At 56.3% G+C, this 27,035-nt stretch overlaps 17 protein-coding genes across 17 annotated transcripts; 8 read left to right on the plus strand and 9 right to left on the minus strand.

Moving 5' to 3' along the window:
* Nucleotides 1-426: 426 nt before the first annotated feature.
* V1518DRAFT_372820 (CLN3 protein-domain-containing protein) lies at nt 427-1,801 on the plus strand (the record flags this gene model as incomplete). The annotated part of the gene is made up of 2 exons (XM_066901407.1): nt 427-1,378; nt 1,431-1,801. 2 exons carry the CDS (start codon nt 427-429, stop codon nt 1,799-1,801), a joined length of 1,323 nt encoding a protein of 440 aa, XP_066760081.1.
* A 145-nt stretch (nt 1,802-1,946) lies between these two features.
* On the minus strand, nt 1,947-2,354 carry V1518DRAFT_426557 (uncharacterized protein; the record flags this gene model as incomplete). Its single annotated transcript, XM_066905993.1, has 1 exon — nt 1,947-2,354. The coding sequence occupies one exon, from the start codon at nt 2,352-2,354 to the stop codon at nt 1,947-1,949; it is 408 nt and encodes a 135-aa protein (XP_066760082.1).
* Nucleotides 2,355-2,426: 72 nt separating this feature from the next.
* Nucleotides 2,427-5,474, minus strand: V1518DRAFT_414389 (class II histone deacetylase complex subunits 2 and 3-domain-containing protein; the record flags this gene model as incomplete). The annotated part of the gene is made up of 1 exon (XM_066903564.1): nt 2,427-5,474. A coding segment is annotated over one exon (2,846 nt), but the record flags the coding sequence as incomplete, so codon positions are not given.
* Nucleotides 5,475-7,079, minus strand: V1518DRAFT_414390 (uncharacterized protein). Its single transcript, XM_066903565.1, has 7 exons — nt 6,588-7,079; nt 6,511-6,534; nt 6,399-6,453; nt 6,258-6,349; nt 6,069-6,211; nt 5,718-6,017; nt 5,475-5,666 (listed from the first exon to the last, which is right to left on the minus strand). Exons 1-7 carry the CDS (start codon nt 6,945-6,947, stop codon nt 5,630-5,632), a joined length of 1,011 nt encoding a protein of 336 aa, XP_066760084.1. The 5' UTR covers nt 6,948-7,079; the 3' UTR covers nt 5,475-5,629.
* Nucleotides 7,012-8,769, plus strand: V1518DRAFT_414393 (SRP54-type protein). Its single transcript, XM_066903566.1, has one exon. It carries the CDS (start codon nt 7,070-7,072, stop codon nt 8,456-8,458), a length of 1,389 nt encoding a protein of 462 aa, XP_066760085.1. The 5' UTR covers nt 7,012-7,069; the 3' UTR covers nt 8,459-8,769.
* V1518DRAFT_414394 (mitochondrial 54S ribosomal protein uL1m) lies at nt 8,439-9,477 on the minus strand. The gene has a single exon (XM_066903567.1). It carries the CDS (start codon nt 9,385-9,387, stop codon nt 8,512-8,514), a length of 876 nt encoding a protein of 291 aa, XP_066760086.1. The 5' UTR covers nt 9,388-9,477; the 3' UTR covers nt 8,439-8,511.
* Nucleotides 9,478-10,936: 1,459 nt separating this feature from the next.
* On the minus strand, nt 10,937-12,015 carry V1518DRAFT_414396 (uncharacterized protein). The gene has a single exon (XM_066903568.1). The coding sequence runs from the start codon at nt 11,984-11,986 to the stop codon at nt 11,126-11,128; it is 861 nt and encodes a 286-aa protein (XP_066760087.1). The 5' UTR covers nt 11,987-12,015; the 3' UTR covers nt 10,937-11,125.
* Nucleotides 12,016-12,298: 283 nt separating this feature from the next.
* On the minus strand, nt 12,299-14,639 carry V1518DRAFT_437431 (uncharacterized protein; the record flags this gene model as incomplete). Its single annotated transcript, XM_066906323.1, has 4 exons — nt 12,299-13,064; nt 13,112-13,861; nt 13,915-14,165; nt 14,628-14,639. The coding sequence occupies 4 exons, from the start codon at nt 14,637-14,639 to the stop codon at nt 12,299-12,301; spliced, it is 1,779 nt and encodes a 592-aa protein (XP_066760088.1).
* Nucleotides 14,640-14,695: 56 nt separating this feature from the next.
* V1518DRAFT_437432 (kinase-like domain-containing protein) lies at nt 14,696-16,075 on the plus strand (the record flags this gene model as incomplete). The annotated part of the gene is made up of 4 exons (XM_066906324.1): nt 14,696-14,723; nt 14,770-15,302; nt 15,393-15,397; nt 15,436-16,075. 4 exons carry the CDS (start codon nt 14,696-14,698, stop codon nt 16,073-16,075), a joined length of 1,206 nt encoding a protein of 401 aa, XP_066760089.1.
* A 63-nt stretch (nt 16,076-16,138) lies between these two features.
* On the plus strand, nt 16,139-16,782 carry V1518DRAFT_414406 (Tim10/DDP family zinc finger-domain-containing protein). Its single transcript, XM_066903569.1, has 3 exons — nt 16,139-16,383; nt 16,514-16,582; nt 16,637-16,782. Exons 1-3 carry the CDS (start codon nt 16,243-16,245, stop codon nt 16,739-16,741), a joined length of 315 nt encoding a protein of 104 aa, XP_066760090.1. The 5' UTR covers nt 16,139-16,242; the 3' UTR covers nt 16,742-16,782.
* On the plus strand, nt 16,745-18,281 carry V1518DRAFT_222592 (WD40-repeat-containing domain protein). Its single transcript, XM_066900941.1, has 3 exons — nt 16,745-17,113; nt 17,161-17,233; nt 17,279-18,281. The coding sequence occupies exons 1-3, from the start codon at nt 16,889-16,891 to the stop codon at nt 18,145-18,147; spliced, it is 1,167 nt and encodes a 388-aa protein (XP_066760091.1). The 5' UTR covers nt 16,745-16,888; the 3' UTR covers nt 18,148-18,281.
* On the plus strand, nt 18,056-20,454 carry V1518DRAFT_414411 (uncharacterized protein). The gene has a single exon (XM_066903570.1). It carries the CDS (start codon nt 18,416-18,418, stop codon nt 20,318-20,320), a length of 1,905 nt encoding a protein of 634 aa, XP_066760092.1. The 5' UTR covers nt 18,056-18,415; the 3' UTR covers nt 20,321-20,454.
* V1518DRAFT_414412 (mitochondrial PGP phosphatase-domain-containing protein) lies at nt 20,206-21,099 on the minus strand. Its single transcript, XM_066903571.1, has one exon. The coding sequence runs from the start codon at nt 21,057-21,059 to the stop codon at nt 20,385-20,387; it is 675 nt and encodes a 224-aa protein (XP_066760093.1). The 5' UTR covers nt 21,060-21,099; the 3' UTR covers nt 20,206-20,384.
* Nucleotides 21,014-23,126, plus strand: V1518DRAFT_414413 (lung seven transmembrane receptor-domain-containing protein). The gene is made up of 3 exons (XM_066903572.1): nt 21,014-21,188; nt 21,250-21,334; nt 21,383-23,126. Exons 1-3 carry the CDS (start codon nt 21,093-21,095, stop codon nt 23,062-23,064), a joined length of 1,863 nt encoding a protein of 620 aa, XP_066760094.1. The 5' UTR covers nt 21,014-21,092; the 3' UTR covers nt 23,065-23,126.
* On the minus strand, nt 23,066-24,750 carry V1518DRAFT_432474 (mRNA capping enzyme, catalytic domain-containing protein). Its single transcript, XM_066906211.1, has 2 exons — nt 24,326-24,750; nt 23,066-24,263 (listed from the first exon to the last, which is right to left on the minus strand). The coding sequence occupies exons 1-2, from the start codon at nt 24,493-24,495 to the stop codon at nt 23,141-23,143; spliced, it is 1,293 nt and encodes a 430-aa protein (XP_066760095.1). The 5' UTR covers nt 24,496-24,750; the 3' UTR covers nt 23,066-23,140.
* On the plus strand, nt 24,558-25,604 carry V1518DRAFT_414415 (coiled-coil domain-containing protein 55-domain containing protein). Its single transcript, XM_066903573.1, has one exon. It carries the CDS (start codon nt 24,671-24,673, stop codon nt 25,571-25,573), a length of 903 nt encoding a protein of 300 aa, XP_066760096.1. The 5' UTR covers nt 24,558-24,670; the 3' UTR covers nt 25,574-25,604.
* Nucleotides 25,563-27,031, minus strand: V1518DRAFT_414416 (uncharacterized protein). The gene is made up of 2 exons (XM_066903574.1): nt 26,529-27,031; nt 25,563-26,478 (listed from the first exon to the last, which is right to left on the minus strand). The coding sequence occupies exons 1-2, from the start codon at nt 26,787-26,789 to the stop codon at nt 25,615-25,617; spliced, it is 1,125 nt and encodes a 374-aa protein (XP_066760097.1). The 5' UTR covers nt 26,790-27,031; the 3' UTR covers nt 25,563-25,614.
* Between the last annotated feature and the right edge of the window lie 4 nt (nt 27,032-27,035).

Genomic DNA, 27,035 nt, shown 5'->3' on the forward strand with positions numbered 1-27,035 from the left:
GACACGCTTTGTCCGCAGACTGCGATGCCAGGCGTGGTGGTCACTGCGCTTAAGCTTGGGAGTTCGATGTGGTGACCGCCACCACCTTCTGATCAGTACATTTTGTACATCGGCCCAACCAATAGATCATAGTAGAAGTTGATATCTAGCTCAGCAAAAAAAGAACTTGACTTGTAGCTGCTCGCTGCTGATGGTGCATTGTGGTAGGCGCAATCGCTGCCTGCCAGAACGGTGCATTTCGCTGGGAACGTGCTCGCACGACTGTAGATTAGATTGTGGGACAGAGGGAGGTGCACCACACACTCCGTCGATAACACCACGCCCACGAACTCGTGACTGCGTACCAGCGCGCGTAGCAACATGGCGCGCGAGCAGTTCAACCTACAATCGGCCGATGACGCCGACGCGGATGCACACGACGCAGGCATGCCGCCGCTAAGCCCAACCTCGTCACCGCCACTCTTCACCACACGCCGCGACCGCTACCGCATCTTCGCTGCATTCTGGATCTACGGACTCGTCAATAATGTGTTATACGTGATTATTCTCTCGTCTGCTGTTGACCTTGTTGGTGCAGACGTGCCGAAGGGCACTGTGTTGCTCGCGGACGTGATGCCGTCGTTCTTTGTGAAGCTCACGGCGCCGTACTTTGTGCATCGCTTGCCGTATGCGCTGCGGATATTTTTGCTCGTGGGACTATCCCTCGGCGGCATGAATTGCGTTGCGTTCCTGAACTCTGTGCCAGCGCGTTTAGTCGGCGTCGTGCTCGCGTCGTTGTCCTCGGGGCTCGGCGAGCTGACGTTCTTGCAACTCACGCACTTCTTCGATCCAAAATTGAGCATGGCCGCGTTTTCGTCTGGTACTGGTGGCGCGGGCCTGGTGGGCTCGTTTTTCTACCTCGTGTGTACGACGTGGCTGCGCATGAGCGTGCGCGGTACGATTTTTGTGTCGAGTTTGCTGCCCTTGTTATTTTTGGTCGTGTATTTTGGCGGCGCGACGCCGCCGCCTGATCCGACGCTCGCGGCACAGTCGAGTGGGTTTGCGCCTGTTGTTAGCGGAGGGAGAGCAGCGGCGGGCGCAGTGGGCACGGATGAGGATGTCGAGAACGGGCGGTATAGTCTGATCTCTGGCGATAACGCGTCGACGAATACTATCCGTCCGCCGAAGACGACGCAGCAAGCAGTAATGGACTCGGTGCGATACACAACGACGCGGCTTGCGCCGCTGTTTTGGCCGTACATGGTCCCGTTGATGCTTGTGTATATCGGAGAGTATGTGATCAACCAGGGCATCGCGCCGACGCTGTTGTATCCGCTTGACGAGATGCCATTCGATGAGTATCGTGACGCATATGTGACTTATGGCACGCTTTACCAACGTGAGTACACTGTCTGTGGAGAGTAGTGAGCTATTGCTAACAAAATGCGTAGTCGGCGTGTTCATTTCGAGATCCTCCTCACCCTTCGTCCGTGTGCACCACCTCTACCTCCCCGCGATCCTACAACTCGTCAACGCAATCTTGCTCTACCTCCAATCTCTATACAACTTCATCCCGAGCATTTACTTAATCTTCATTATCATTTTCTACGAGGGCCTTCTCGGCGGCGCCGCGTACGTGAACACGTTTCTGGAGGTCGCGGATACCGTTCCACTTGAGGACCGTGAATTCGCGCTCGGCGCGGTGGGCGTTTCGGATTCTGGCGGTGTTGTGCTGGCTGGGTATTTGTGTTTGATCATTGAGCCGTATTTGTGCGCGTACCAGAAGGCGCATGGAAGGCCATATTGCGGCTTGGCGGGGTAAAGCAGATGCAGTGGGGAGGGCAGGAAGAGAAGGCGCAATTGATTACCGGCATTTACAGCAGCATTAGATAAATGTAGTAGTACTTCATTCTCCATCAAAAAAAAAAAAACGCCAGTTTTGTAATTCAACCCAGAGATGCATATCTTTAGTCTTCCTCCTCCGCCTCCTCACTATCCTCGTCCTCGCCGTCCTCATCGCCATCAAGCATCCTCCGCTCCGCAAGCTCTTCCTCGCCCTTATCCCCCGCGTCGACCGCAGCTTCGCCCTCGATCCGAGCGGTGAGGTAGCTGTTGATATCCGCTTGTATCTGGGGTAGCAGCGCGCTGAGCGCAGACATGTGTGCTTGTTTCGTTGACAATGACGACTCCGTGACTGCGCTGGCGGGCGAAGAGGCTAGTGAAACGTGCAGGATTTGTTCTGTTGTGCTTGTGTCACCGCTGCTCGGCGTGGCAGGTGTGTGCAGATGGCGGTATACGGCGTCGATGGCGTATGACAACGTCGACGGACGTGGTGATGGCGCGGAGATTTCATCGATGTCTTTGGCGGCGGCCATCGTGCACGAGTGGACTGCGACGAATACACAATGACTCTCGCGGAACGGTTGTGGAGGTGTTGAGTGCGGAGTGGTGAAATGGCCTCGGTTCGTCAATATGGGCTCCCCGGCATTTCTCCAAACATCTCCCAACTTCAGCAGGCTCTCCTCATCCGCTCCGCTCGCTCCGACACACTTCGCCCTCCGCCTCTTCCACGATTCATATCACATACTCAACGCTGTCTATACCGTGCTAATAGTATACATAACAAACAAAAACACTCAAAAAACCTACTCACTCCGGCCCTTGCACCTTCTGCAAAGGATGCGTACTCACCCCACCACCTCCTCCACCATTTCCGCCTCCTCCGTTGCTTCCACCCGCCGCTGACCCCGACGGCGCTGCGACCACAAACGGCATTAGCGCGGCTGACGACGATGTCGGTGTATTCGTCGTCGGCGCTGTAGCTGATGTAGCGGCCGTTGTGGCCGGCGAAGACGCGCGAGACGAGCGCGTCGCAGGGCTTAAACCCCGTCGCGGGACGCTACTAGAGCGCACTCCATAACGACCACGACCGGTAGCAGCGGTAACGCGGTCGCCTTGTACTTTGCGCAGTGCTTCGAGTAACCCCTTGACCTTCGCAGCCATAGCCGCGATCTCAGCGTCCTTCGCCGCCGCCTCGTCGTCCCACCTAAACGCCTTCACCGCACGCACGTTCGCGTCAGCCTGCTCCTGCAGCGTTGCAAGCTTCTTCTCTGCTTCTGCCAGCTCAACCGTAGCCTGTGCAGCTGCCGCGCGCGCGCGCTCGTATTCCGTGCGCATGTACTCCGTCTCGGTGTCGCGATTGCGCATCTTGTCGGATAACTTTTTGACCTCATCCTCCCGTTGCTCTAGCGTCGCACGCTGGCGTTGCAACTCCGCGGCCGCGCCATCGCCGGAGGTCGATGAGAGCAACATATCCTCTGCCACCCGCAGCGCAGCTCTTGTATCGGCTATCCGCATCTGTAACTCCGTCTTTGCCTCGTCCGCTTTCGTAAATCGCGCGCGCGCAGCATCGGAGCGCTCGCGCAGTACGTCCTGCTCGGATACGATAGCACGAAGCATCACGTCAGCGGCGTCCTTTTCGCGCATCGTGCGCACGCGATAGCCACGTAGGTCTTTCAGATCGTTGTCTTTGGTACGGAATAACGTCTGTGCTGCCCGGAGCTGGTTTTGTAGGTCTGTGATTAGGTTGTCTTGCTGCTCGATGGAGAGGCCTGCGTCGGATGAGGATGAGGATGAGGATGACGAGGAGGATGAGGAGCGTGAGGAGGCGCTTGGTGATATGTCGAGATCCATACCATCTTCGTCCTCGTCGTCATCATCATCTTCGTCTTCGTCTTCATCGTGGACTGCCGGCTGCGGGGTGGTCGATACCATCAGATCCGATAACCGCACGTGGTCCACTGCTATCTTATCATCAGGCGGAGGCGGCAACACCACCGCCGACGTCAGTCCTCCCGTCTCACGCCAAATGCCATCCGCAATCCTTGTGTGTTCTAAAATATGCATAATTGTTTCCTCGATCGTAAGCTTCACTGGCGAGTGGTTATCCGACTCGAGCACCGTGAGCAGCTGTGGCAGAATCGTGTCCTGGGATAACATGCTCAGCGCCTCACGCACGTCGCCAAGAGATAATTCGCGTGTGGAGAGGTTCGAGGCCGGAGTGTCGGCGGCGAGAAGACCGTGATGTGGCGTCTCGAGGAGCTGTGCTATAGGCGGCGGCCGCTGCGCACCGCTCGCAAGCCATTCTGGCAGCCGTGAGGGTAGTGCCGCGAGTTCCTTGGCGACGCGGTCCGGAAGTTTCCCGGCGTCGCCGCGTAGCAAAGTAGCAGCGGTGACTAGACTGCTTAGAATTGCGGTGTCGATTATCGACTCGTCCGCGCCGAGACGGGCAGCAGCACCAATGAGAGCGTGCTCGGAGGTGTTGACAGTGACAAGACGGAGCACCGGGGAGACGTCCATGCCGGTGGTGATCCCACGGAGTTGGCGGACCTGTGGTTCCGATGCAACGAAACTAAAGTCTAGAGCGAGTACAAGGTCGACTCGCGGCAGCGCAAAGACCTTCTTGCGGCCTTCCTTATCGACGGCTTGTGACGGTACGACGATGGCTGTGGCTTTTGTAAACACGTCAGAGTCCGCGTCCTCACGATCCGAGTCTGCCGCAAGATATTCCGCCTCGGGCACGCCTTCGCGCTTGACATGCTTGACGCGCTTGCCGGTAAGATAGCTTGAGACAATATCCATCGTCGCGCCTTCCCGCGCAACGATTCCGAGCTTCAGCCCGTTGTCTTTAAAAACTGTAAGAATAGTATCAAGAATCTTGAACTTCTCGCCGATGTGCACGATGTAACGAGACTCGTCCTTGTCGCTGAGGTTACGCGGCAGTAACGTCGGCACGAGCAAGTACGGATGCGTGCACGCCAACAACGTGCGCACGAGGAATGTCAACATCTCCGGGCCGACGCGGTCGCGGTACTCGCGCGAGCTCGCACCAAAGTCGCAGAACCGCAGGATCTCGCTCGAGTGGATCACAAGCACCTGCTCGTAGATATGCCGCTGGAAATCGTGCAAGCCAATAGGAATCGCATACTCCATGAGCCCGAGGCGGTACTTGTCGAGAGAGATTGAACTGTCGGCAACGCTGTTCTCGGGTAGCCGCGCTACGCCGGACTCGAGGCCTTCTGCCATGGCTTTTGTTGCGGAGCGGACGACGCCGGGACGACGACCAGGCGGGGGGGTGCGGGGTGTCGCGACTACAGCGGCGGCCAGGCTGTTCTCAGTCTTGATGGCAGGCTCGTCGACAGTCGCAGCTTGCGCTTGCGCCTGCGCAGAGAGCTCTGCCGCTGCAATCAGGATGTCCATGGTTACGTCGAGGGGTATGAGGAGGTGTGATTGTGGGAGGGGGGGTCGCGGGGTGAGGGTGCGGCGGATCAGGGAAGAACAGCAGGCAGCACGCGGTGTATACGCGGCAGCATTGCACGGGTGCGTGAATAAGCGTGCGGACGACCAGGCGTAGGGCAGAAGAGGGATGAACCGTGTTGGTGGTGCAGACGGAGGCGGTGGTGATGAAGACGTGAAGGGCGACAGCGTTAACATCCCGGCACTTCATACTTGCCGCGCCGACGCCCACAATGCCACGTGCTCACCACCCCGTCTTTCTAGGCTACACTTTTGGGATCCAACCTGCAATGCACTGTCTACTATAAGTGTGTGAAATGGAGAGTAGTTGTAGTCGAGCTTCATCGCGAGGATGTTACTCGCCGCCGCCAAAGAAGAACAAGCCGCCGCCGCTATATCGCCGTCAGTATCCACCAGCAACAACACAAGCACGGAGTACATACGGGCGACTGTGCCGAGAAAAGTAGTCGTAATCAATACTTACCGCCGCCGCTAACATCACAGCGCGCTCGTCGAGTGTCATGCCCGGAGCTTTCTCTGAGATCGACTCCTCCTCCGTTGTCGCCGCGTCCATCTTCAAAATGTACACGCCCGTGTCGGTGAATAGCTCGCGGCCAAGACCGACCCAGTTGCGGTCGACCACACCTAGTAATCGCGACCGCTCGTCTTGTAACTCGAATGTAAAAGAGAACACTGGTGCGTCAATCGCGGCAAATTGGTCGTACGCATCGGATCCGGCAGTTCTACACTTGTCAGTCTGCACTTCTTAGGCGTCGACAAAAAAGAGTACCCACCGGTCGCTCACAAAGAGGTTATATCGCCGCCTCCAGGGATGCCAGCTCTGCTGCACCTCGCCGATAATTCGTTCGTCTTCCTCCACCGTGGCCGGGACCTTCACCTTTACGTACGAATTGATCCACGAGAATGGCCGATACAGCTGTATATATTAGCTGCAGTAGCTATGATTAATGTGGATGACATACCTGGAGCGCGATATTTCCCGAGGAATCGTAAATGTTTACCGTGAACGGTCGGTGCAGCCGGTAGACCTGCCGCGCGATGGCCTTCATAATGCCTATGATCGTGAGCTTAGAACTATTAGAGTATTACTGCATCAGACTCACCAAAATCCACCTCCTCCGCGTAACCGATCTGGTTCCCACTGACGTCCATCAAGGCCTGTACGCACATGTCAGCGGTATGCCGGGAAGTAAAGTGTCAGTAATATCCACACACGTATTTGTTCGCTTGCTCAAATCCCTATCCACAGATTAGCATTAATCAAACCTGTAGTGTAATGAATAACTACGGACCATAAAGACGTTCATGTACTCGATCTGCCGCTCAATCACCAATGCAGGATTCTCCAGCAAGTAAGCCACCCTATCCGACGGCTGCAACACGCCGTCGGGGTTATAGATCACCCGGGTCTCAAGCGTCTCCACATTTGGATCACTGTAGCTCTTCTCCTCGTTGTAGTATCCGCTCTCAGGCTGTGTCGGGACGGCATCGCGTTGGTCAATATACCGCGGTCGTGGCACGCGCGGCGATTTGAAGGTCGCGCGCTCAATTTGCCGACGGGAGGCAAGTGTGCGTTGTAGCGGCGGACATCTTGGTATCGCAACGTTCATGCGCGGGATAGTGCGCAGAAGCGCTGGTGGCCGTGGCGGCATAGCTGTGCGTAGGTGGTGAGGGTTGTTCACGATGGTCTCGAACTCGACGAAGCACACTTCCTCAGTCTTCGGCCCACACACCAATCCTCACCAACTTCACCTCCCCCCACCACACTCCCACAATGGTTCTTGCCGACCTCGGTCGGCGCATCAATGGCGCGATGGCCGAGTTGACTCGCTCGAATGTCGTCGATGAGAAAGCGCTTGACAATATGCTCAAGGAAGTCTGCGTCGCGCTTATCGAGACAGACGTCAATGTCAAGCTCGTGGCGACGCTGAGAACCAACATCAAGAAGAAGGTCAACTTCAAGGATCCAGCGCCGGGATTGAACCGGCGCCGGCTTGTGCAGAAGGCTGTGTTTGACGAGTTATGTGCACTCGTGGACCCGCAAAAGCAAGGTGCTGGTGCAGATGCGAAGGACAGCAAAGAGAAGGACACGACGTTCAAGCCGCGGAAAGGGCGCAACAATGTGCTTATGTTTGTCGGTCTCCAGGGCGCAGGCAAGACTACGTCCTGCACAAAGCTCGCGTTGTGGTATCAGCGTCGCGGCTTCAAAGTCGGCCTAGTTTGCGCAGACACCTTTCGCGCCGGTGCTTTCGACCAGCTTAAGCAAAACGCGCAGAAGGCCAAGATCCCGTTCTACGGGTCATACACCGAATCAGATCCCGCAGTAGTGGCGGCGCAGGGCGTTGCGCGGTTTAAGCAAGACAAATTCGATATCATCATAGTCGACACCTCAGGTCGGCACACGCAGGAGCAGGAGCTGTTCGACGAGATGCTCGAGATTGCCGCGGCCGTGAAGCCCGACCAGACTATCATGGTGCTAGATGCATCAATCGGTCAGGCTGCCGAGCTACACGCGAAGGCATTTAAGGACGCAGCGGATTTCGGTGCCATCATTCTTACCAAGATGGACGGTCACGCAAAGGGCGGCGGCGCCATTTCCGCTGTCGCGGCGACGCACACGCCGATCATATTCATCGGCACAGGCGAACACATCCAGGACATTGAACCCTTCACACCCTCCCAGTTCATCTCGAAACTACTCGGCATGGGCGACATGCAGGGTCTAGTCGACCACGTCAAGCACATGAACCTCGACCAGAAAGAAACCATGAAGCACATCGAGCAAGGTATCTTCACAGTGCGCGACCTACGCGACCAGCTCACCAATATCATGAAGATGGGCCCGCTCTCGAAAATGGCGGGTATGATCCCCGGCATGAGCCAGGTTATGGGTGAGGTCGGCGAGGAGGAGAGCGGTAAGCGGCTCAAGCGCATGCTCTACATCATGGACTCTATGACCGAGAAGGAACTCGACAGCGACGGCAAGGTATTTGTCAAAGAACCATCGCGTATGACGCGCCTCGCGAAGGGCTCAGGCACCTCGGTGCGTGAGGTAGAAGAGCTGCTGTCGCAGCAGCGGACCATGGCCGGCATGGTTAAGCAGGTCGGCGGCGGCGCCGCCGCAAAGAAGGCGCGCCAGAAGATTAAGCGCATTCGCGCGTAGTGTACATTGGGTTTATGCATCTAATTTCTATATACAAAACAAAATTTCGCCCTTTAAGCGAGAATGTTCACGCTGGGTCCGTGGGTGGACATGAGCATCACCTCGCTGATAAGCGGCTTCTGCTTCGAATTGGACGTCGCAATCGCGAGCCGGAACGCTGCCATAAACGCACGCACGTTGTTCTCCATATCAGTCGCACTCATCGTCGCCCGCGCAACAACTGCAGAAACTGTGTCGCTGCGTGTACGGAAGTCAAGCTGTCCAGTAGACTCCGAAATAAGCTTAACTACGTCCTGCGACACCGTCCCTCGTCGCTCGTTGGGCATCAAACCCTTCGGACCGAGAATCCGCATGATACTCCGCATCGATGTCAAAATCCCCGGCGTCGCAAACGCTTTTTCAAATGCGATATCTTCCTTGCGCACGCGCGCGATGAGATCCTCGCCGCCGGCGTACGTCGCGCCGTTCGCGAGCGCGAGCTTCGCGATTTCTTCGTCTTCCGTAAACACCGCGATCCGCTCACGCTTGGGGGGACGTGGCAGCCGCACAGATCCACGTACGCTCTGGAAATGCATCGGCAGCGCGAGACGCACCATAATCGACACTGTGCCAGCGCTCTCCTTCTGGCCGACTTCTGCGGCAAGAAAGTATCGCGCCGCAGTGGGCACATCCACGGTCACCGGAGTGATCTCCGTGTTTTGCGCTTTAAGGCGAAGTTTCTCAAGACGCCGCTTCTGGTCGCGCAGGCGGGCTTCTTTGTCGTTCTGTCGCGCTGCAAGGTCGCGCTGCTGAACCGAAGCGTTCACGCGGCCAGGTTTCTTGGAGGCGGCGCCACGGGTCTGCGAGAGCGGAAGTAATGCGCGCGCCGGGGTTGACGCGAGAGCCGATGCCCTTGAGAACGGCGCAAACATTGAGCGCCGGACGATCATTGTGGAATGGGAGGTGTGGATGGAGGTCGTGGAGGTGCTTCCGTGAACTCGTCGTCGCCGCTGCCATCTCGGAACGACGAAAATTCGCTTGCGTCAACAGTTCGCGGGGTACGTACCGTGATTGTCAACAACGCCGCGAGTTCAGATTGGGTTCAACTTTACTCGCGCTCGAATCTGAGAGGGCAGTGCGCGGCCTGGCAATGGAGAAAAAGACAAGATAGGATGTGCGAGCAGGAGGTATGAGCTGACAGGATTACGAGGAGTGGTGCAGGGTGTGGTGATGCAGACAGCATTCACGACATCGGAGTGGCAGCAAGTTTACAGCGCGTCGGCACCTTCACTCATCTCTTCCTCACTATCTTGTCTCTCCTCACTACAGTCCTTCTTTCAGCAATGCGGATCATTCGGCCGCGGAACGCGATTCGCTACAGCATGGCGTGAAGCGCATTGCGGATAAGCGCACTAGCGACGAGTCGCAAGTGGCATCTCGACAGACTGCGGTCCGCACCAGCGAAGAGCCAGCGTGCAAGAGAGTCAAGAGCACGGCTGCTACTACTGCACCATTATCGCCGAGTTCTACGATTCTCCATTCTCCGCTTCTGATATCTACGATCTCGATCCATCACCGTCGCCGCCAGCGGCACGGCAGTTTGTGCCATTCTCGCCATTCCAGCAGTTGTTTCCGCCGCGAATGTCGTGGCCCCTAACGCCTCCGCCGCTGCAGTCACAGTAGTTCTTGTCATTCTCGCCACAACGGAAGTCGCTTCCTTTGGTGGGGTCACCGCCGCCGCCTCAGCAATACTCTTCCACGCCCTCCGACACCGGTACAACAATCGTTTACCACCCTTGCCATATTCTCAGTTGTGTCCGCTGCCGTCGGCACCGGCGCCGCTGCAAGCTTCTATCGCCTCGGTGGCAAGGCTTGTAGATGGTCGCGACCCCAATGAGGGACTGGTCGGCGAACCAATCACTGTGGAGTCTAACGTAACAGAATGCATTCTGTGCGGCAAGCCGGATGCTCAGCAGACTATGATACGCAATCACATCCGGCGCGTACACAAGCGGTCCGTCACCATCGGGATCACCGGGACTTATCCGGCGTCCTCCTGGCCCACAAACCTTCATCCGGCAACACACTGCGCTCCTCTTTTTAATCTAAAATTGCTGGAGCAGCTCTTCGGTCCGACTGAGACTGACTTGACACTTGAATCCCTCGTGCAGGAAGCGGCTGAGTTTGTGGAGTTGCCTGCTTTTGATGCAGACTTTCGCAGACGCGTCTTGGACCAGGGATTGCGGCCAATCACCGAGAGGGAGTGGACACGAGAGTTATCTAGGTATGGTGATGCCTGCGCTATGCTTGGTTCGGAAAGGCTCGAACCTGTTCAAGCTTATATACTCCAACGCCACCCCTCGCTGATGTACATCTTGTTGCGGTGTAAGCGGTTCATCCATGCTGTGGAAAAATGAGGAGTATGCTTTTTGTGTTTGGGCGCTTTCAAGTCACGAGTTGTTACCGTATTTCTGTTAATTTGTAAATGGTGGATATTGATTTTCATGTGCAATTCAAGCAGTCAATTAATATGTAGTGATTAGTGGACTGGATTAGTGGTTGAAGCTAATAGCTAGTGCAGTAGCGCGACTTGATAGCAAGTTCAGTTAACCAACTAGTAACTGAAATAGATTGCTTCGTGTAGTTAAGCAACGAGGTATATATATGCTGTTTTGTACAGCGTTTTTCTTATATAACAATCTTCCGCCGACTCTTAACATCCCTCACCGCCTTCCGATTTAACCACTTTGCTCGCGACTTTGCGATTTTTGAGCTCGCTACCGGCGCGAGCGTACGCGACTTGTCAGTGCCGAGTACTTGGATCTTGTCGCCATGCGCGTTCTTGAGAAGTACCGTACGTGTTGACTCGGGGTCTTTAAAGACTAGTCTTTTGTTTTTCCGTGATGGCTTAGAAACTGTAGTTGTGACGGGTACGACGAGTGTGGGCGTAGTCGTGACGTGTCGGAGCACTTCCTTCGACAGAAATGGCAATCCCTCACCCCGCCCCTCCTCTTCTTCGTCGCCGTCTTCAGCCTCAGAGGCAACACGCCTCCGCTTGTCCTTCTTGCCTTTCGCCTCCTCCCGCCGCCGCTCGGCGACCGCATGCCGCTTCGTCCGCAGCGCGTGCCGTTGCGCGGCAACTTCGCGCTCAATCTCACGTGTGCGCTGTATTTCGATGTCGCGAGTGCCAGAGAAGGAGAGGTCTTCTGGCGCGCTATCGTCATCGCTCTCATCTTCGTCTGCAGCGGGAGCGGTGTGAGAAGGCGTTGATTTGGCTGTCTTAGTATCGTTTGCTGGGGTACGCGTAAAGGTCCCCTTCGGTGTACCGTTCACTTGTATCGTACTCATGGTATCGTCATCCCCTTCGCTTCCCTCATCCTCCTCCCCATCGTCCTCATCCAAACTCTCTTGCGCGGTAAAATACCCGCTTGCAGGAGTCTCCTCATCGTCGCTTGCTGTCGCAAATTTCCTGTGCCTCGCGGGTGTACTTGGCGCTTCGACTCCTGAAATTTTAATTATTTGCGGCTGTAGCGCTGTAAGGCGTGCCATTTTGTCGTCGTGATGGATGTGGATTGTGGTTGTGATGTTGGTGCCGAAGTCATTCAGGATTTTTTGGCGTTGGGAGCAATGGGTTACCCGGATTGAAATCTCAAAGCCCCCCCGACAATTGTGATGAGTACTAATGGATAAGAACAGTACTAAGTACTAATAGCAAGAATATATACGGAAAACAGTGCTATCTTGCGCAGCACCTAGTTTCTGACATCATCATGCCCATATCTGCGAAAAATGTATTCCCATTCCAAATTTATCTCTCCGTCCCGCCTCAATGGCCCCTTCCTTCTCCCTTCGTCTCTGCACCTAATCAGTTTTCACCGACGCGTAAATCTTCCGTACAAACAACGCGGCTGCCAAAAAACTCACGGTGCCCGTACACAGAGCGTACAGCACACACCCGATGAACGAGTACGAAAAGAACAACAACCCGGAAACAAAGCCCGCCATCTCGAGCTTTGCGAAGAAGTACCAAACAGAGTATACAAAGATCCAAACGCCGGAGCCTGCACCGACGAAAAATGAACGCCACCACCAGTTATAATCCTCCGCGCAGAGCTGGAAGTATGTGGTTACAATAGAGATTTCAATTACCGTGACGAGGAGCATGGCGACGGTGAGGCCGAGAAAGCCATACATGTAGTAATACCCGGATTTGTCCTGCCAAACTGACTTGAGAATGAATAGAAGTTCAATCAAAATCACAGCGAAAGGTATAAGACCACCGACGAGAACGGAGTACGCAGGACGGAGGTACCACGGCTGCGGTGGAATTTGCCGGGCAATCTGCTTCGCGCGGACGGGTATCTCGAGCGCGGGTCTTTTGAAACCGAGCCAGCCGCCAAGTACGACAAGTGGGAGCAGCACGACCAACCATAGCAGAATGATTGCGAACACGGTGCCGACTGGCAGCGCAGAGGAGGAGGATTGTGCCCATGAGAACATGTTGAGAATGAGCAGCAGCCCGACTAGGATGCCGGGTACGAAGACGGAGGTGCGGAGCGAGTTTTTGAGCCATTTCTTGCCGTTTAGGGTCTTATACAGCCGCGAGCTGAAGTATCCCGAACATATCCTGCACGATTAGCACGATACAACTGAGGACACACACTGGGTACTCACCCCGCCAAGACGAACAAGAAGATCGAAAAACTCATGAATCCTCCACGATAACTCGGATTCAAAACCCCGAGAGCGGCGAATACAAGTACCGCGAACGCCATGGCTGCAAGTTGCACGCCAGATCCGATCAGCGAGGCTAAGACGCCCTTATGAGCCGGTGGACGAAACACGTCACCGTGGACTAACTTCCACCCGGTGACGTCTTCCGACAGGTCCTTATCGTCCTCGCCTGCGCCGCCACCGGAGAGTTGATTGTAAGTTTCAATGTCGCGGTATAGAGTACGGAGCATGATGATTGCCACGACAACAGTTAGGAAGCCGGCTATGACGAGCGCGTTTACTATTGCGAGCCAATGAATATTCTTTGCGTAAGTGTTGTTTAAGAAATATAAATCCCATCTCCGCAGATACTCGATTGAGGTATCTTTTTCAAAATGCACCGAATACGAATACGGAATCGTCATTGTCTCAACACTCGGATCCAACAACAACGGCTTTGCCTTACCGTTCTTGCGCGGACACGATCCTGGAGAGGTTTCCTGGGCGGACATTGGGTATACCTCGAACGCGACGATGTAGAATTGACCATCATGCTCGGTGTCGGGACGGTAGCGGATCACGATAGAGACGTGGTTGTTGATGTACGCGCGGTCGTTTTCAAAGAGCCCGAGCTTGAAACCAGCAGCGTAGTATTTCTTGGCACCATCAACTGAGAGGTATGTCGTTGCGCCGGGGAGATTATCCAGTATCCTGTATCATATCGTGAGAGCTACTCCTTTATATAGGACAAGGGGACTACATACCACTCGACCACATACGAATTCCGAATCAGCGATGACGCGCGTTCAATCCCTGCGGTATCGATCTCGACCTCACACAACCTTACACAGTCCACGTCCTGCAGCATCGCGATCCGATAATCCGAGCCCGCCGTGCGGTCACCGCGGAGTACCTCGCCGATGTTGAGGCTGATTCGTTGTACTGATTTGGAAGGCGGACAGATGAAATCTAGGTCGTAATAGGCGTAGGGGAGCTGTGTGGAGTCGGAGGAGACCTTGTTGACGAGGAGCGGCACGAGTTCATCTTTTGCGTAGGATTTGACGGGGGAACCTGTATGGTATGAGAAGGCTGTTGGTGGGGTCAGATCGGGGTGGATGACGGACCTGGCACGTAGAATCCGTGCGCGACGGCGCTGAGCGCCGATAGCACTGTGATCCACGAGCAGAGCATTCTACTCTCTTTCGCTCTTCTCGAGATGTAGACGGCGATGACAGTGAAAGCGTACGGAGTTGCGGCGTGCGCGCCGCAGTCTTCACGTGTGTTCGACACGTTCTAGATCACCTGTACGCAACCTTCCCCTACACTTCATATCGACGAATCGAGGAAAAATGACGCGCGCGTCGCTTGGAAGCGTGCAGTCCTTGTCGGGCACATTGCAATCTACGCAGGTGCTCCTGCAGGTTGACGAGTTGGTATGTTGCGCATGTTGTTGTGTGGTGTTGCAACACGCGTTGACGAGAACAGCCATCGCAGGCGTCGATTCTGAGGAGTTCAGCGCGGCGGGGACAGATTGCGACGTTACTCATGCGGACTCCCTCCACAGCGGAGCAAGGTGCGTATTGTGTCATCAGCTACAGAACACGCGCTGACGCGTACAGCACTCGCGATATGGAGCGGCACTGATTTCACAGTCGGCCGCAGCGCGACAAGCACCTGTGTGATCACACACGGCGCGGTAAGCTCAGAACACCTTACAATCTACAGTGTTCTCTTTGACGAAATCAGCACGCCGCTGGTGTATTGCTGGGATAAGTCCCTCAACGGCACCTTCCACAACGGGAAAATTATTGGGCGTGATCGAAGGGTATTGCTGTGTGACGGGGACAGGATTGATATTCGTCACGCATGCAGTTTCACATTTTGCCAGAGCTACGGAAAACCTTCACTTGCGTTTTTGATGGATGAGAAGGAGAAGGTGTGTAAAAATCGGTTCGATATATTGCCACGTACGATCGGGCACGGCAGCTTTGGACGGGTGTACCTTGCATGGGATAAGTCGCGAGGACGACAGGTCGCGTGTAAGGTCATTGAAACCGGCGGCGCGCCGAGGCGGATCGCGAAGGCAAAGACGGAGATTACGATATTGCGAAAGCTCTGTCATCCGAATGTGGTGACGATCCACGATGCCGTTGTTACTGAGCGCCGAATGCATGAAGTTCCGCGATTCTTGAGAGTTCCGAGCTAACTTTTGCGCAGATACATCTTTGAAGACCTGTCCGAGCCATTGTGTTGGCATTATGTGTTTGTGTGTTAACAGGAGACAGGATCACTGGCGGCGATTTGTTCAGCTACCTCTCAGACGGTACCTCGCTTTGTGCTGTATCAGAAGCCGAGGCTTTGGTGATCACTTTTCAGATCTTGAAAGCACTCGAGTATCTACACGCGAACAATGTGGCACACCGGGATTTAAAGCTGGACAACGTACTTCGCGTGTCGCACGACCCCGGAGCGCGCGTTGTGCTCGTCGATTTCGGGATATCAAAGGCCATCCCACCAGCAAAGAGGATGACTACAGTTGTGGGCACGCCGGAGTTCTCCGCGCCGGAGGTTGGCTTCGCAGACACCACCGCCGTGCGCCCTGGATACGACACCAAATGTGACGTGTGGAGTCTCGGTGTGATCCTCCACATCCTACTTTCCGGCATCTCACCCTTCTACGACACCTCCGAGTCTGCGCGGCAAATAAGTCTCAACGCGCGCGCGTGCGTGTTGAAAATGAGCGGCCCGCATTGGGATGGTGTTAGCTTCAGCGGCAGAGATCTTGTGCGTCGGATGCTGTGCGTGGAGCCGGAGAATCGGTACTCGGTTGCAGAGTGCTTTGGGCATGCGTGGATTGCGGGGCAAAGGGAGATGTTGGAAGGGGTTTACGAGCGACGGATAGTAAAGGACGGGTGTGGCTTGTAGAGGATGGGAGTACAGAGAATAGCGAATAGCTGTCGCGAAGTCCTAACCCATGAAAACTGGAACGACTTCATCGCAACGACGACGAAGGACTCCATCATCAACCAACGCCAGCACTACACCTGTCCGAGGTTCCGCGCTGGTTTAATACACGATCAGCAGCGAATTCAATGGCATTCTCACTCTTCGGCGGCAACACAGGCACCGCGCCGGCGTCAACGCTGTCGCCGCAGGCCGAGGCGGTGAAGGAGCAGCTGCGGAAGCAGGTCGTGACGGAGAGCTCTATCGCGAACGCGCAGGAGTTGATCAGTGTAAGCACTCCACACGTTTTGCCTCATGCCGCGGGAGTGGAGCAGTGAGACGGGGAGATGGGGTGAAGGGGGGAGGGGGGTGAAGAGAGGGGCAACGGACCGAGACAGAGAACGGTGCTGACTTGTACAGAAAATCTCGCTGAACTGTTTCGACCTATGCATTTCTACTCCGGGGAGCAGCTTATCCCCCGAGGATCAGGTATTTACCAGTCTGTTACTAGATCTACGTGTGCGGTTACTAACCGGTGCGTAGAAATGCCTCGGGCAGTGCGCGGAGAAGTACATGCAAGCGTGGAATCTTGTGTCACGGGAGTACACGCGGCAGGTGCAGGAGATGTCGCGTAAGGGGCAGATATAGGTGTATATAGCAGATAATAGCGAGGCGCGTCATTCACGAACGAGTAGACCGTGTAAACGAATGACGAAGAGTAGATGAGTTTGTGGAAGGAGCCCTCGGGAAGATCAGACATCGACGCCGCACGGCTGTCTCGTCACCGCAACCAAGATGACACGCAGCAACGTCACCACGATCCCGCTGTTTTCGATACAACCGTCGTTCCTGGATGTGATCGCCGACGTACGATCCGGGAAAGCCGTGAAGGACAGCTTCTGGGTGTCGAGCAGGGAGGTGGACGCGCCGACACGATATGGCAGCGTGGACGTGTATCGTGAGAGCGGTCAGGTTGTTCTGCGCGGGCAGGATGGGTTTGATGCGGTCTTTTCCGGGCAGGTAAGTGCAGTGGAAGCGAGTGTGAGCAGACAAGGCTAATGGAACAGAGCATTGAAGTGACGTGCGGAGAGGTGCGCGCGCAGCTGAAGACTCCGCGACGGTGGATCCATACGGATTGTAGTGAGTATCTCTAACGATGCGCCAAAAGCTGAGCTGACTCTGCAGACATCGAGTGCTTCGACGTGTCTCCATCAGGCGAACTCTACATCGTCGGCGGTCCTGATGGCGAACTACACGTGCGCTCGCTGCGAGGCTCCCACGACGAGACACTACACCGGGAACTGAAGGGCCATCTGTCCTACATATCGCGAGCGCTGTTTTTCCCGTCCGGACAGGTGGCGCTGAGCGCGGGAGGTGACATGCAGATACGCCTGTGGAGTGTGGTTGACGGGACCTGTGCCCGCACGTTTTCAGGACACACGCGTGGCGTGGTTGATCTCGCGCTGGTGGGTCGTGGCCGGAATTTCCTGTCGGCGTCATTGGACAGAACGGTGAGCCTGTGGGAGTGCGGGAGCGGAGAGATGGTGCACACGTTTGCAGTGGAAAGCGAGCCGACGTGTCTTGCGGTGGTGAACACAGAGCAGGCGACCGCCGTGGAAGAGCGGCCGCTGGAGTTTGGAACTGGGGACAAGGCGGCCGTCGTCGGCTGCGCGGACGGACGTGTGTGTGTGTACGGGTTGGGCACGCGGGAGGAGCTACTGTCGGTCGCGACGCGTGGACGCGTGCGCGCAGTTGCCGCATCTGGCGCTCACGCGCTGTGGACTGCGTCCGACGACACGGTGACGCAATGGGACGCGCGTGCATTCCGGCATCCGGTTGCCACGGCAACGCTGCTGACCGAGGTCACGGGAATTGCCCCATTGGGCGGCGGTGTTGTTCTGGGGACGGCAGGCGGGTGCGCGGTGCGCTGGGAGGGTGGTCACGTGGGGTACTTTGCGGGGGTGGATGGGGCCGTGGGGGTTGGGGCGGGCGCAGGGGCGGTGCATGTGGCGCAGCGAGCACGTGCCGTGGCAGTGTACGACGCTGGAGAATAAGGGTCTAGTGTGATCCGCTAGCCTTGGGCGGACTAGTGCCAGGGCCAGGGTCGGGCCCACTGTTTGTTGTTCGACACGTCTTCGGCGCTATCGCCAGTTCCCGTCTTTTCCCTCTCGTCTTCCCCCCATTCCCCTTCGCTCCGGCGCTGGCCGCTGTCTGCTGCTCTGTCATGCCCCGGCCTTAATCGCATTATACTGGCCGTGTGCCGTCCTTTCATTACCACTCTCTTTTACTGTCGCTCCTTTGACCACTTCCACGCTCGTTACCATGCCGACCTCCCCGCGCTCTGCGGCACCGCTCTCACAGCCCCAGGACGATGCCTTTGAGGACTATGCCACCCTCTCCCCTGCGTCCTCCCAGGGCGATCCGGACGACGACGACGCCGGCGCCACCTCCGCCAACTCCCTTGCCCCGTCGCTGCCCCCCTCGGCCGCTTCCACACCTCAGCCCCTGCCCCTCCCGCGCCGCGGTTCCACTCGCAAGTCCACCCTCACCCAGCAGCAGAAGAACAACAAACGCCAGCGCGCGACCGCTGAGCAGCTGCTCGTGCTCGAGCAGGAGTTTGTCATCAACGCCACACCCAATGCGAAAACCCGCTGCCGCATCGCGGACCAGATCAACATGACCGAACGCTCCGTGCAGATATGGTTCCAGAACCGCCGAGCAAAGATCAAGCTTCTCGCAAAGAAGGGATTCGACACCGGCGAAGATGCGGATATGATGCTGGCTGGCCCGATGCTGCAACAACCCTCGGCATTCTTCGCGCGACCGTACGGTGCGCACCACGGTAGCCGGGCGGCTCTCGCGCGCTCGGCCTCCTTTTCAAACCTCGGCGATCGGTCGTTTGTCATGCCAAACGGCGGCGTGGGCATGTTACTCGCGCCGTCGCACGAGTACACGCCGTTTTCCATGAACCAAGCAGCAGCAGCGCAGATGGCGGCCCAGGTCGCAGCGGCCCAGGCTGCGGCAGCAGCCCAGGTCATCGTGCCGGTGCCGTCACCGCCGTCGAAGACTGTTGTCAATAAATTTTCGTGCACGTCGCTTACCATCGGCACCTGGACGCGCGTCGCCGCGACGTCGATGGACCTCGTCGTGTTTTACTCTCCTTCGCAGGCAAAGTTCACGTACTACATCAACAACGAAGCACTAGGATTTAAGATTGAGTATGCCTTTTCTACAGTCACGAAAATCTTCATCGAGGGACGAGAATCCGACAAGTCCGAGGACGAGCCGTTGGGGGACATTGTCGTGTCGCTTACGCAGCCGCCGCAGTTTTTCATCGAGAGCGGCGGATGGGTGGAAACAGACGACTTTACGGAAGACCGCCAAGCATCGCTTGTTATGGAGCACCGCATGAGCGGACCGCTTAAAGTGCTGGAGCAGCAGCTTGCGGATTTGCTCTGCCAGCGCACGAGTGTTGGCTCTGCAAGCCGGAGCAGTAGCAGCAGCAGCAGCGGCAGCGCGCGTAGTGACTCCTCGGTCGCGACATCGACCACCGCGACAGCAAGCATGATGTATCCGACCTTTTCAACGCAGTTGCCTATGGCCATGCCCTTTGCGGCGCAGTGGTCCGGTCTGACGACAAAGCCCGTTGCCATGCGACAGACGCAGACGCATCGGCGCACGCGCAGCAGATCCGTACCCGCGGCCGTGGACTTTTCATACATGACACCGGCCGCGTGCGACATGGCGATGGAGGTATCCGTGCCACCGCCACCGCCGCAACCGGCCGTCGCGGCGCTGCCGCACTCGCGGCTGCGAATTGATACAACTACATTAGAGCCCGAGATGTTGGACGCATATGGATACCAATCACCCGCAGTGATCGGGACGCCATTGATAGGTGATATGCCGGACACGCCGGTAACAATGACAGGGGACATGGTTTCATTGAATCCTTTTACGGCTGGGAGCCTGTGGGTTGATAATCCTGACATTTACGCGACTCCGCCGTACACGGTCACGAGCGGCAGTGCGGGGAGCAGCAGTAGCATGATGCTTCTCCAAGAAGCGCTCACCCCCGGCCTTGGCCTGGAGAGCGTGCTGCAGACGGCGTTTGTGAAGCCCGATTTTGCTGTTGAGTCTGGCGAAGGCGAGATGATGTTGCTAGAGGACGCGGGCTATATGGGGCTGCTGCCGGAACCAGCTCAGCAAACGGACATGACATCATGAAACCGGACATGACTTGTGTATGAACTAGGAATGATTTTGGTGTTTGATATACATATATAGATGATTACTTGAGTATGCCTGTCGATGTGAATGCGCTGAGGAGGGCCTGCTCGAAGCGCACGGGTATCGAGGTGGATTTTTGCACTCCCGTGTGTAACCACACTGCGGCAGCGCCCATGGTGTTCGCCATCACCACGTCGGTTAGTAACCGGTCCCCAACCACCACGACGTGCTCGGACTTTGTCACGCCAGTGCTCGGGTCTTTTAGGAAAAAGTCAAGAATATCCTGTGCGCACGCTGGATCTGGTTTCGGCCTGGTGTGACGAAGCACGGGCACGCCACCGGTCGCGGCCTCGAGGATCTCAGCTTGTGCCGTGTCGCCGTAGCAGCCGGCGGAGTTTGATACAATGAGTAGGCGATTGCCGGGGTATGCTTCGCGTAAGGCGGCGAATTTCGCGGCGTAGGCGGCGTGGACTTCGAGTGCGTCTGCGGCGGCGAAACAGTTGTCTTTGTCGAGCACCACCGCGCGGATGTCCCGTCCAGGGATCACAATGGGAACAGGTACATCGCCGAAAGTCGCGAGTGACAGCGCGGGGAGTAAACGCGTCGGCCGTGTGAGCGCGGAGAAGGTTGCGAGCGCGGCGGGCAGATTGACTGGCATTGTCAGTGCAAAGTGGTGATGTCGTCGGCGGTGAGTTTTGGGAGAGCGGCCTCGATCCGAGGCCGCGCACGCCGCCATTCACTACCCCTTCATCACCACTTCGCAGCACTAATGACGGTACCACACTCGCGCGTGCTGGCGGCTGTACTACTGCTCGCACTGCTGGCGTTATTTGCGCGCGGCGCGGACGCGAATGAGGCGCATCTGGTGTGTTGATCTGCGATCAAAGCGGTGGAGTTGAGAGAGTGTTAACGTGGAACGTGGACAGGCCAACAAGCCGACTCAGCGGCAGCAGTGTTCCGGCATGTACTCACGCCGCGATTGGAGTGGCAACATTGATCCGTATATTCAAGGTGCGTCGGGATCACTGGTTTGCACGAGTGATGCTAACGGTGAAACAGTAACCCTGCAAGGCGCGGCGGCAAGCGACGACGTGGCCGACCCTGCTGCAGGCGACGACGATATCACCACACGCGCTGATTCCTCCTCTGCCATTGTGTCGCTTGTGATCTTCGAGTGGGCGGATGTAGATTGTATCGGCGTCCTCACACAGGACACCGACATGCCGATGGCATACGTGTGCGATGATGAGGCGTTATCGTCGCTCTACTGCAGGCAAGAACAATACGGCCAGTTCCTCATCACAGGGAGCTTGAATGGCTCGTTGAGATCTATATACACACGTGCGGTAGGGCTGCCAGCGGACGGGAGTTACGCGGATAGTATCACATACGAAGTTCAGAAGTCCGGCTTTTACTGCGTGGGCACATACGGTATGAGTACGGGCAACGGGGGATACCACGGCACTGTGCTGTTCCAGAATGCTTTTGGAAAGCTTCCCGCCTCACAGATTGCGAAATTGCCGTTTTATGGCGGTCTCGCGCTAGCGTACCTAGTGGTGCTCGCGTTTTGGATGTTTCTGTACGTGCAGTATCGCAGCGATATTCTCGCTGTGCAGAACTACATCACCGCCTGCGCCGCGTTTCTCGCGATCGAGATGCTCGTGCTCTGGGGATATTATGATTTGATCAATGCGAGCGGAAATACGGTATTTACGCGAGTGTACATGGTCTTCGTGGCGATTTTGAACGCATTCAGAAACGCGTTCACCTTTTTCTTGTTGCTTATCGTGTGCATGGGCTACGGAGTTGTGAGGCCCTCGTTGGGGGGGACGATGCTCAAGTGTCGTATTCTTGCGGGGCTGCATTTCGTGTTTGGTGTTCTGTACGTGGTTTCTTCGTTCCTCATCACGCCTGACACCGCGGGGCCACTTGTATTGCTTGTTATCCTGCCCCTCGCTGCAAGCATGACCGCGTTTTACTTATGGATCTTGTCCTCCCTCAATGGAACCATCCGCGACCTCGTCGCGCGCAAGCAGAACGTTAAAGCGTTGATGTACCGCCGTCTGTGGCGTTTACTCTTTACCTCCATCATTATCATTTTCGGCTTCTTCTTCCTCAACTCACTCATCTTCGCCGACCGCAACGCCATCGATTTCGTCCCGCGTCACTGGAAATCCCGCTGGTTTGTACTCGACGGATGGCTTAATGTTGTATACTTTCTCGATTTTATCATAATCGCGTTCTTGTGGAGACCGACGAAGAATAATCGTCGCTTCGCGATGTCGGATGAGCTAGCGCAGGAAGATGATATGGAAGGCGGACAGGCGTTTGAGATTGCGAGTTTGGCGGGGTCGTTGGATGATGATGAGGAGGACGAGAGAGTGCCGGCGTATGATACTCCTAGAGGAGGGAGGGTGCCGGGTGCGCCTGCGCCGGGGATTGCAATATCGCCGCCGTCACCACCCGCGCCGGCTGCTGCCACCTCACGGTCACGATCGGTTTCTCCAGTGCCTCTGATACCAGCTGGCGTAGCTGCGTCCACCGCAGCGCCGAGCACCGCGCACGGCGCAGGTGTAACCTCAGAAACACTTTTCGAAGCCCCATCCCACGTCGTCGCTGGTGGCGACGACGCCGATATCGATGTAGACTACGACCGGTGGTCGGAGGACGACGAGTTGGATTCGAATCTCTCCGACGACGCGGGCGCCACGTTGACGAAGAAGAAGGGCAAGGACGAGTGACCTGCTGGGATCAACAGTTTATTATGTAAAAGTACAAAGAATAATTAGGCTACATATTTCAACACTGGGTTTGTGATCAGACTGCCTTGCGCTTGTCGCCGGTGACTGCGCCGTCTTGTTGTGGTTGCGAGGATACCCTGCGTTCGCGCTCGCGTTCTCTCGCGCGGCGGGCTTCGTGTTCTTGTTGTTGCTGTACGGCTGTACGCCGCTTCCACGCTTCCCGGATTTTATTCGCGGACGCTAGAAGATCTTCTTTTGAGACGGAGTCTTTGACCGACAAGACCACGTTATTCGCGATGGTGACGTGGTTCGCGTTCGGTTTATCGTCCCGAAACCTCAGGAATCGCCACGCGTTGAGTTCAGTGTCAAGGACGCACTCGACGATACGCTCGTCGAGTGGCTCGTTGAGATTGCGCAGCTTTTCCCATTCCTCCGCTGTGAGGTAAAGATCGCCGTAGTGCTTGTAATTTTTATCCCCTGTCCAGATGGATAACGTGGTGATTGGTTGCACGTCGTAGTCTGTGTACGTCGCTTCTTCGTTTGGCGGAGGGGTAGGGTCGGTGTACGTCGGAAAGTGTAAGAATAGTTTGAAATCGATGGAATTCTCGTCCGCGGGTTTCCATTTCAGGATTTTATCGTCCGTGCCGAAGATGTATGGTTCCGAACGGGATGTGAAAATGAGGCCGTCGCAACCGTGCTTGAGCTTTGGCACGATTTCGGTCCAAAGCTTGGGTAAGGCGTACGAGAATTCCATGTCTTTAAAGTCCACGAGGAAGGGGAAGTAGGATACTTCTTCGGGGTAGGTCTTGCAGAGGTGTGAATATGGCTTGTATACCAGCTCGCGGAAATAGCCTAGGCGTTTGTCCAGCGTGCGTTCGGTGAGGAGCTTCCCGTCAATCACGAGCGAGTCGAAGACTAAAAACCGCATAACCAATTTGCGCTCTGCGTGCGCCTCGCCGGTGTCTTCGGTTGTGGTGGAGTCGACGGGGTCGAGAGGGCCGTCGTCGTCGAGGACCAGTTCACCGTCGACCAGGCAATCAACATGAAATTTCTGCATATCGTCCAGCAGCGGGAAGTGCAGATTAGCGACGTAGTAAAAGTCGTTTTTCCGGTCAATCAGGTATGTAGCTTCGTCCTCGCCGTGGCGAGTGAGATACATAAGACACCGTATTCCATCTGATTTTTCGCACACGAAGTAACTAGAATCGTCAGCGCCTCTGTTCACCCATCTTCGAATAATCACACGATAGGAAAAACGTACTCCTCCTTCTCAAGATTCTGCGGAATATGTTGCTTTAAAAATGAAACAGGCTGCGATCCGGGAAAGCTGGTACTGTGCCGCCGCAGTAGGCGGGCGACGTCCTGGCGGAGCCGCTCGGCGTACTCTGGCGGCGCGCGCACGCCGGGCATCGTCGGCACGGCGCCGGGCATGGCGGTGGAGCTGATAGTGGTGGGCCGTGGGGTGCGATAGAGTTTCGTGTCCGTGGAGGGGGCGACAGGGGGACAATGAAGAAGTGATGGCGATGGGAGGAAGTTGGATCGACGATGCGATGAGCTAGAGCTTATTCGCAACTCCACCTACTTCTCAGCCCCATGCACAGTAATAATGGATGCGAGTGAGAACGGGCCGACTAAATTCGGAGGACTGCGGTTGATCTCCAGAGCAAAGTCCAATCTACCCGGTGCTTTATCCACGTCAACTACAGCAATAGCGAAATCGGGGACGGCGGGAGGCGGTGAAGGGAAGAAGAAGTCGATTTTTGGATATGATCCGCTTGAAGCCTCCGACGATGATGACGAAGACGCTGCGGGGAGAGAAGTGCTGGAGGAAGTGAACAAAGGACCGCGGCTTCGGCTTCCCCAGCGACGGCCTGTTCTTGATGACGAGGACGACAATGACGACGACGGTGTGAATGAGTTCAAGAAGCCAGGAGCCATTGGCGGGATCACCGAGCGACGGAAGGTGAATACCGAGATCATGGCGCACTCTCTCCGCAATGCACAACTCAAGTCTTCTTCCACCACCACCACCACCACCACCGCCGCTGCAGAAGACCCCTCGATCTACGCCTACGACGAAGTTTACGACTCCATGAAATCCGCCACAACTGTCGGCCGCACCTCCTCCTCCTCCGCTGACTTAGCGCCAAAGTACATCTCGACAATGCGCGCCTCTTTAGCGACTCGCGAACGCGACCACCTCCTCGCGCGCGCGTCACTTTCCAAGCGCGAGCGTGAGTCTGAAGCTGCGTCGGCTGATGCCGCAGCGTATGCGGAGGCGCCGGTGTTTGAGTCGCGTGCATATAAGAAACAGAAGGAGGAGATGGAGAAGGAGCGCAAGGAGGAAGAAGAAAGGGAGGAGAGGGAGAGGAAGAGGAGGAAAGGGGCGCGAGTGGGGATATATCATCAGATTTTGGAGAGGGCTGAGGTCGGGCATGATGCGCAGGTGGCTGCTGCTGCTGCGGCGGCGGCAGCGGCAGCGGCGAAGAAAAAGAGAGTTGAGGAGTGATAATGTATTACATTTTGCATTGGCGTCCCTACGCTAGGCGACTAGAACGGGAGACCAGCGTTCTTGCGGACAGAGCCGTAGATGGAGGCGATGTCACTCTTGGAGCCGACTTCCTCCTTCGCCTCGACCAAGTGCTTTGCTGCGATCTCGACAATAGGCATGGTCGTGCCAGCCTCCTTCGCGAGGCTCAGGGCGTGGTTAGCGTCCTTGAGCGCGAGATCCGCCGAGAACAACGGCTTGTCGCGCACGTAGTCGCCGGTGGTCAGACGCTTCGAATACGGCAGATACGGCGACATGCCAAACATCGCGGTGATAAACTTTTCGAAGTTGGCGGTTCCGAGTCCGCTCTTCTCAGAAAGCACATGACCCTCGGAGAGAGACTCAACCATACCGAGGATCACGGTGTTGCCAATCACCTTGAGCTTGAGCGCCGTGCCAACATCGGCGTTGTCGGAGAGATCGATTGTGAGGCGGCCCATCACGCCATCAAGGTAGGGCGTGATCTTCGCGATGCCGTCTTTGGATCCAGCGAGGACAAACACGAGCGCGCCGGCCGCCGCCATGGCAGGCGCACCGAACACAGGCGCGGCAACAAACTCCGCTCCAGCGCCATTCGCAAGAGATTGCAGCTTGCGCGTGGTATCCGGGTGAATCGTGGAGCACTCGGCAAACACTTTGCCGGCGACGCCGTCAGGGATCTTAAGTGCCGCTTCGTACAACTCAGAGATAGCGGCGTCGTTTGAGACGCAGGAGAAAATGATGTCGGATTTCGCGACTGCTTCATCGAGGGAAGCTGCTATTGTTACCGGCTTGCCCTCGAATGCTGCGTACTTCGCATCCGAGCGGTTCCATATGATGAGCGGCGCGTCCAGGGAGGCTTTCGTAGCGAGGTTGGCGGCCATGCCCTGCTGGTGTTAGATCACACCAATATGAAGGAATGAGTAGATATGCATACGCCGCCCATGTTACCGAGACCAAGGAAGCAGACTTGGACCATGCTTGGTGTGCTAGTAGAGAAGTAGCGGTTGAACGAAGGTGAAGTGAAAGCGGAGGAGGTGGTGGGAAGATGCGATCCCGACGGCGGAGAGGACCGCAGCTGACCCCGCGCGGGGTTACGCGTCAGCGACGACAGCGATTTCAAAGCCGTCGTCGCACAGCGCAATTGTGGAGGGCGAGTGAGTGCAATTCGATGGGGAAGTAGTATTGAAGGTCGCATTGTTTAAGAAGTGGTGATGGTACATGATCTGATGGTGGTGAAGGACTGGTTAATAGGCTGTGTAGGGCTCTGCCGCGTTCCGCGAGCTACCACAATTCTGCTGGAGCATTGCAAATGCGTTTCTACTACTACACCTATTACTACTACTTTTCCTATCGATACGTCACTTCTCTACTCTGCATACCTGTCTTTTTTCGTCCATCATAACTGCCTCTCCAACTCATGTTGCAGTCCCGTGACCAGATA

This window comes from Limtongia smithiae, assembly GCF_038497785.1.
Source record: "Limtongia smithiae strain NRRL Y-17922 unplaced genomic scaffold V1518scaffold_4, whole genome shotgun sequence".
NCBI classification, from domain to species: domain Eukaryota; kingdom Fungi; phylum Ascomycota; class Lipomycetes; order Lipomycetales; family Lipomycetaceae; genus Limtongia; species Limtongia smithiae.

What these genes read in the sequence shown, in the direction of transcription:
- V1518DRAFT_414390 (XM_066903565.1), bottom strand. Translation starts at nt 6,947, where the DNA reads ATGCCGCCACGGCCACCAGCGCTTCTGCGCACTATCCCGCGCATGAAC. An exon ending in TTGAGCAAGCGAACAAATAC is followed by an intron (nt 6,454 to 6,510) that starts GTGTGTGGATAT and finishes ATGTGCGTACAG; the next exon opens with GCCTTGATGGACGTCAGTGG. An exon ending in CGGGAAATATCGCGCTCCAG is followed by an intron (nt 6,212 to 6,257) that starts GTATGTCATCCA and finishes TAATATATACAG; the next exon opens with CTGTATCGGCCATTCTCGTG.
- V1518DRAFT_414393 (XM_066903566.1), top strand. Translation starts at nt 7,070, where the DNA reads ATGGTTCTTGCCGACCTCGGTCGGCGCATCAATGGCGCGATGGCCGAG.
- V1518DRAFT_414394 (XM_066903567.1), bottom strand. Translation starts at nt 9,387, where the DNA reads ATGATCGTCCGGCGCTCAATGTTTGCGCCGTTCTCAAGGGCATCGGCT.
- V1518DRAFT_414396 (XM_066903568.1), bottom strand. Translation starts at nt 11,986, where the DNA reads ATGGCACGCCTTACAGCGCTACAGCCGCAAATAATTAAAATTTCAGGA.
- V1518DRAFT_414406 (XM_066903569.1), top strand. Translation starts at nt 16,243, where the DNA reads ATGGCATTCTCACTCTTCGGCGGCAACACAGGCACCGCGCCGGCGTCA. An exon ending in ACGCGCAGGAGTTGATCAGT is followed by an intron (nt 16,384 to 16,513) that starts GTAAGCACTCCA and finishes TGACTTGTACAG; the next exon opens with AAAATCTCGCTGAACTGTTT. An exon ending in GCTTATCCCCCGAGGATCAG is followed by an intron (nt 16,583 to 16,636) that starts GTATTTACCAGT and finishes ACCGGTGCGTAG; the next exon opens with AAATGCCTCGGGCAGTGCGC.
- V1518DRAFT_222592 (XM_066900941.1), top strand. Translation starts at nt 16,889, where the DNA reads ATGACACGCAGCAACGTCACCACGATCCCGCTGTTTTCGATACAACCG. An exon ending in ATGCGGTCTTTTCCGGGCAG is followed by an intron (nt 17,114 to 17,160) that starts GTAAGTGCAGTG and finishes CTAATGGAACAG; the next exon opens with AGCATTGAAGTGACGTGCGG. An exon ending in GTGGATCCATACGGATTGTA is followed by an intron (nt 17,234 to 17,278) that starts GTGAGTATCTCT and finishes CTGACTCTGCAG; the next exon opens with ACATCGAGTGCTTCGACGTG.
- V1518DRAFT_414411 (XM_066903570.1), top strand. Translation starts at nt 18,416, where the DNA reads ATGCCGACCTCCCCGCGCTCTGCGGCACCGCTCTCACAGCCCCAGGAC.
- V1518DRAFT_414412 (XM_066903571.1), bottom strand. Translation starts at nt 21,059, where the DNA reads ATGGCGGCGTGCGCGGCCTCGGATCGAGGCCGCTCTCCCAAAACTCAC.
- V1518DRAFT_414413 (XM_066903572.1), top strand. Translation starts at nt 21,093, where the DNA reads ATGACGGTACCACACTCGCGCGTGCTGGCGGCTGTACTACTGCTCGCA. An exon ending in ACGCGAATGAGGCGCATCTG is followed by an intron (nt 21,189 to 21,249) that starts GTGTGTTGATCT and finishes GAACGTGGACAG; the next exon opens with GCCAACAAGCCGACTCAGCG. An exon ending in CATTGATCCGTATATTCAAG is followed by an intron (nt 21,335 to 21,382) that starts GTGCGTCGGGAT and finishes ACGGTGAAACAG; the next exon opens with TAACCCTGCAAGGCGCGGCG.
- V1518DRAFT_432474 (XM_066906211.1), bottom strand. Translation starts at nt 24,495, where the DNA reads ATGCCCGGCGCCGTGCCGACGATGCCCGGCGTGCGCGCGCCGCCAGAG. An exon ending in CAGAATCTTGAGAAGGAGGA is followed by an intron (nt 24,264 to 24,325) that starts GTACGTTTTTCC and finishes TGACGATTCTAG; the next exon opens with TTACTTCGTGTGCGAAAAAT.
- V1518DRAFT_414415 (XM_066903573.1), top strand. Translation starts at nt 24,671, where the DNA reads ATGGATGCGAGTGAGAACGGGCCGACTAAATTCGGAGGACTGCGGTTG.
- V1518DRAFT_414416 (XM_066903574.1), bottom strand. Translation starts at nt 26,789, where the DNA reads ATGCGACCTTCAATACTACTTCCCCATCGAATTGCACTCACTCGCCCT. An exon ending in GTCTCGGTAACATGGGCGGC is followed by an intron (nt 26,479 to 26,528) that starts GTATGCATATCT and finishes TAACACCAGCAG; the next exon opens with GGCATGGCCGCCAACCTCGC.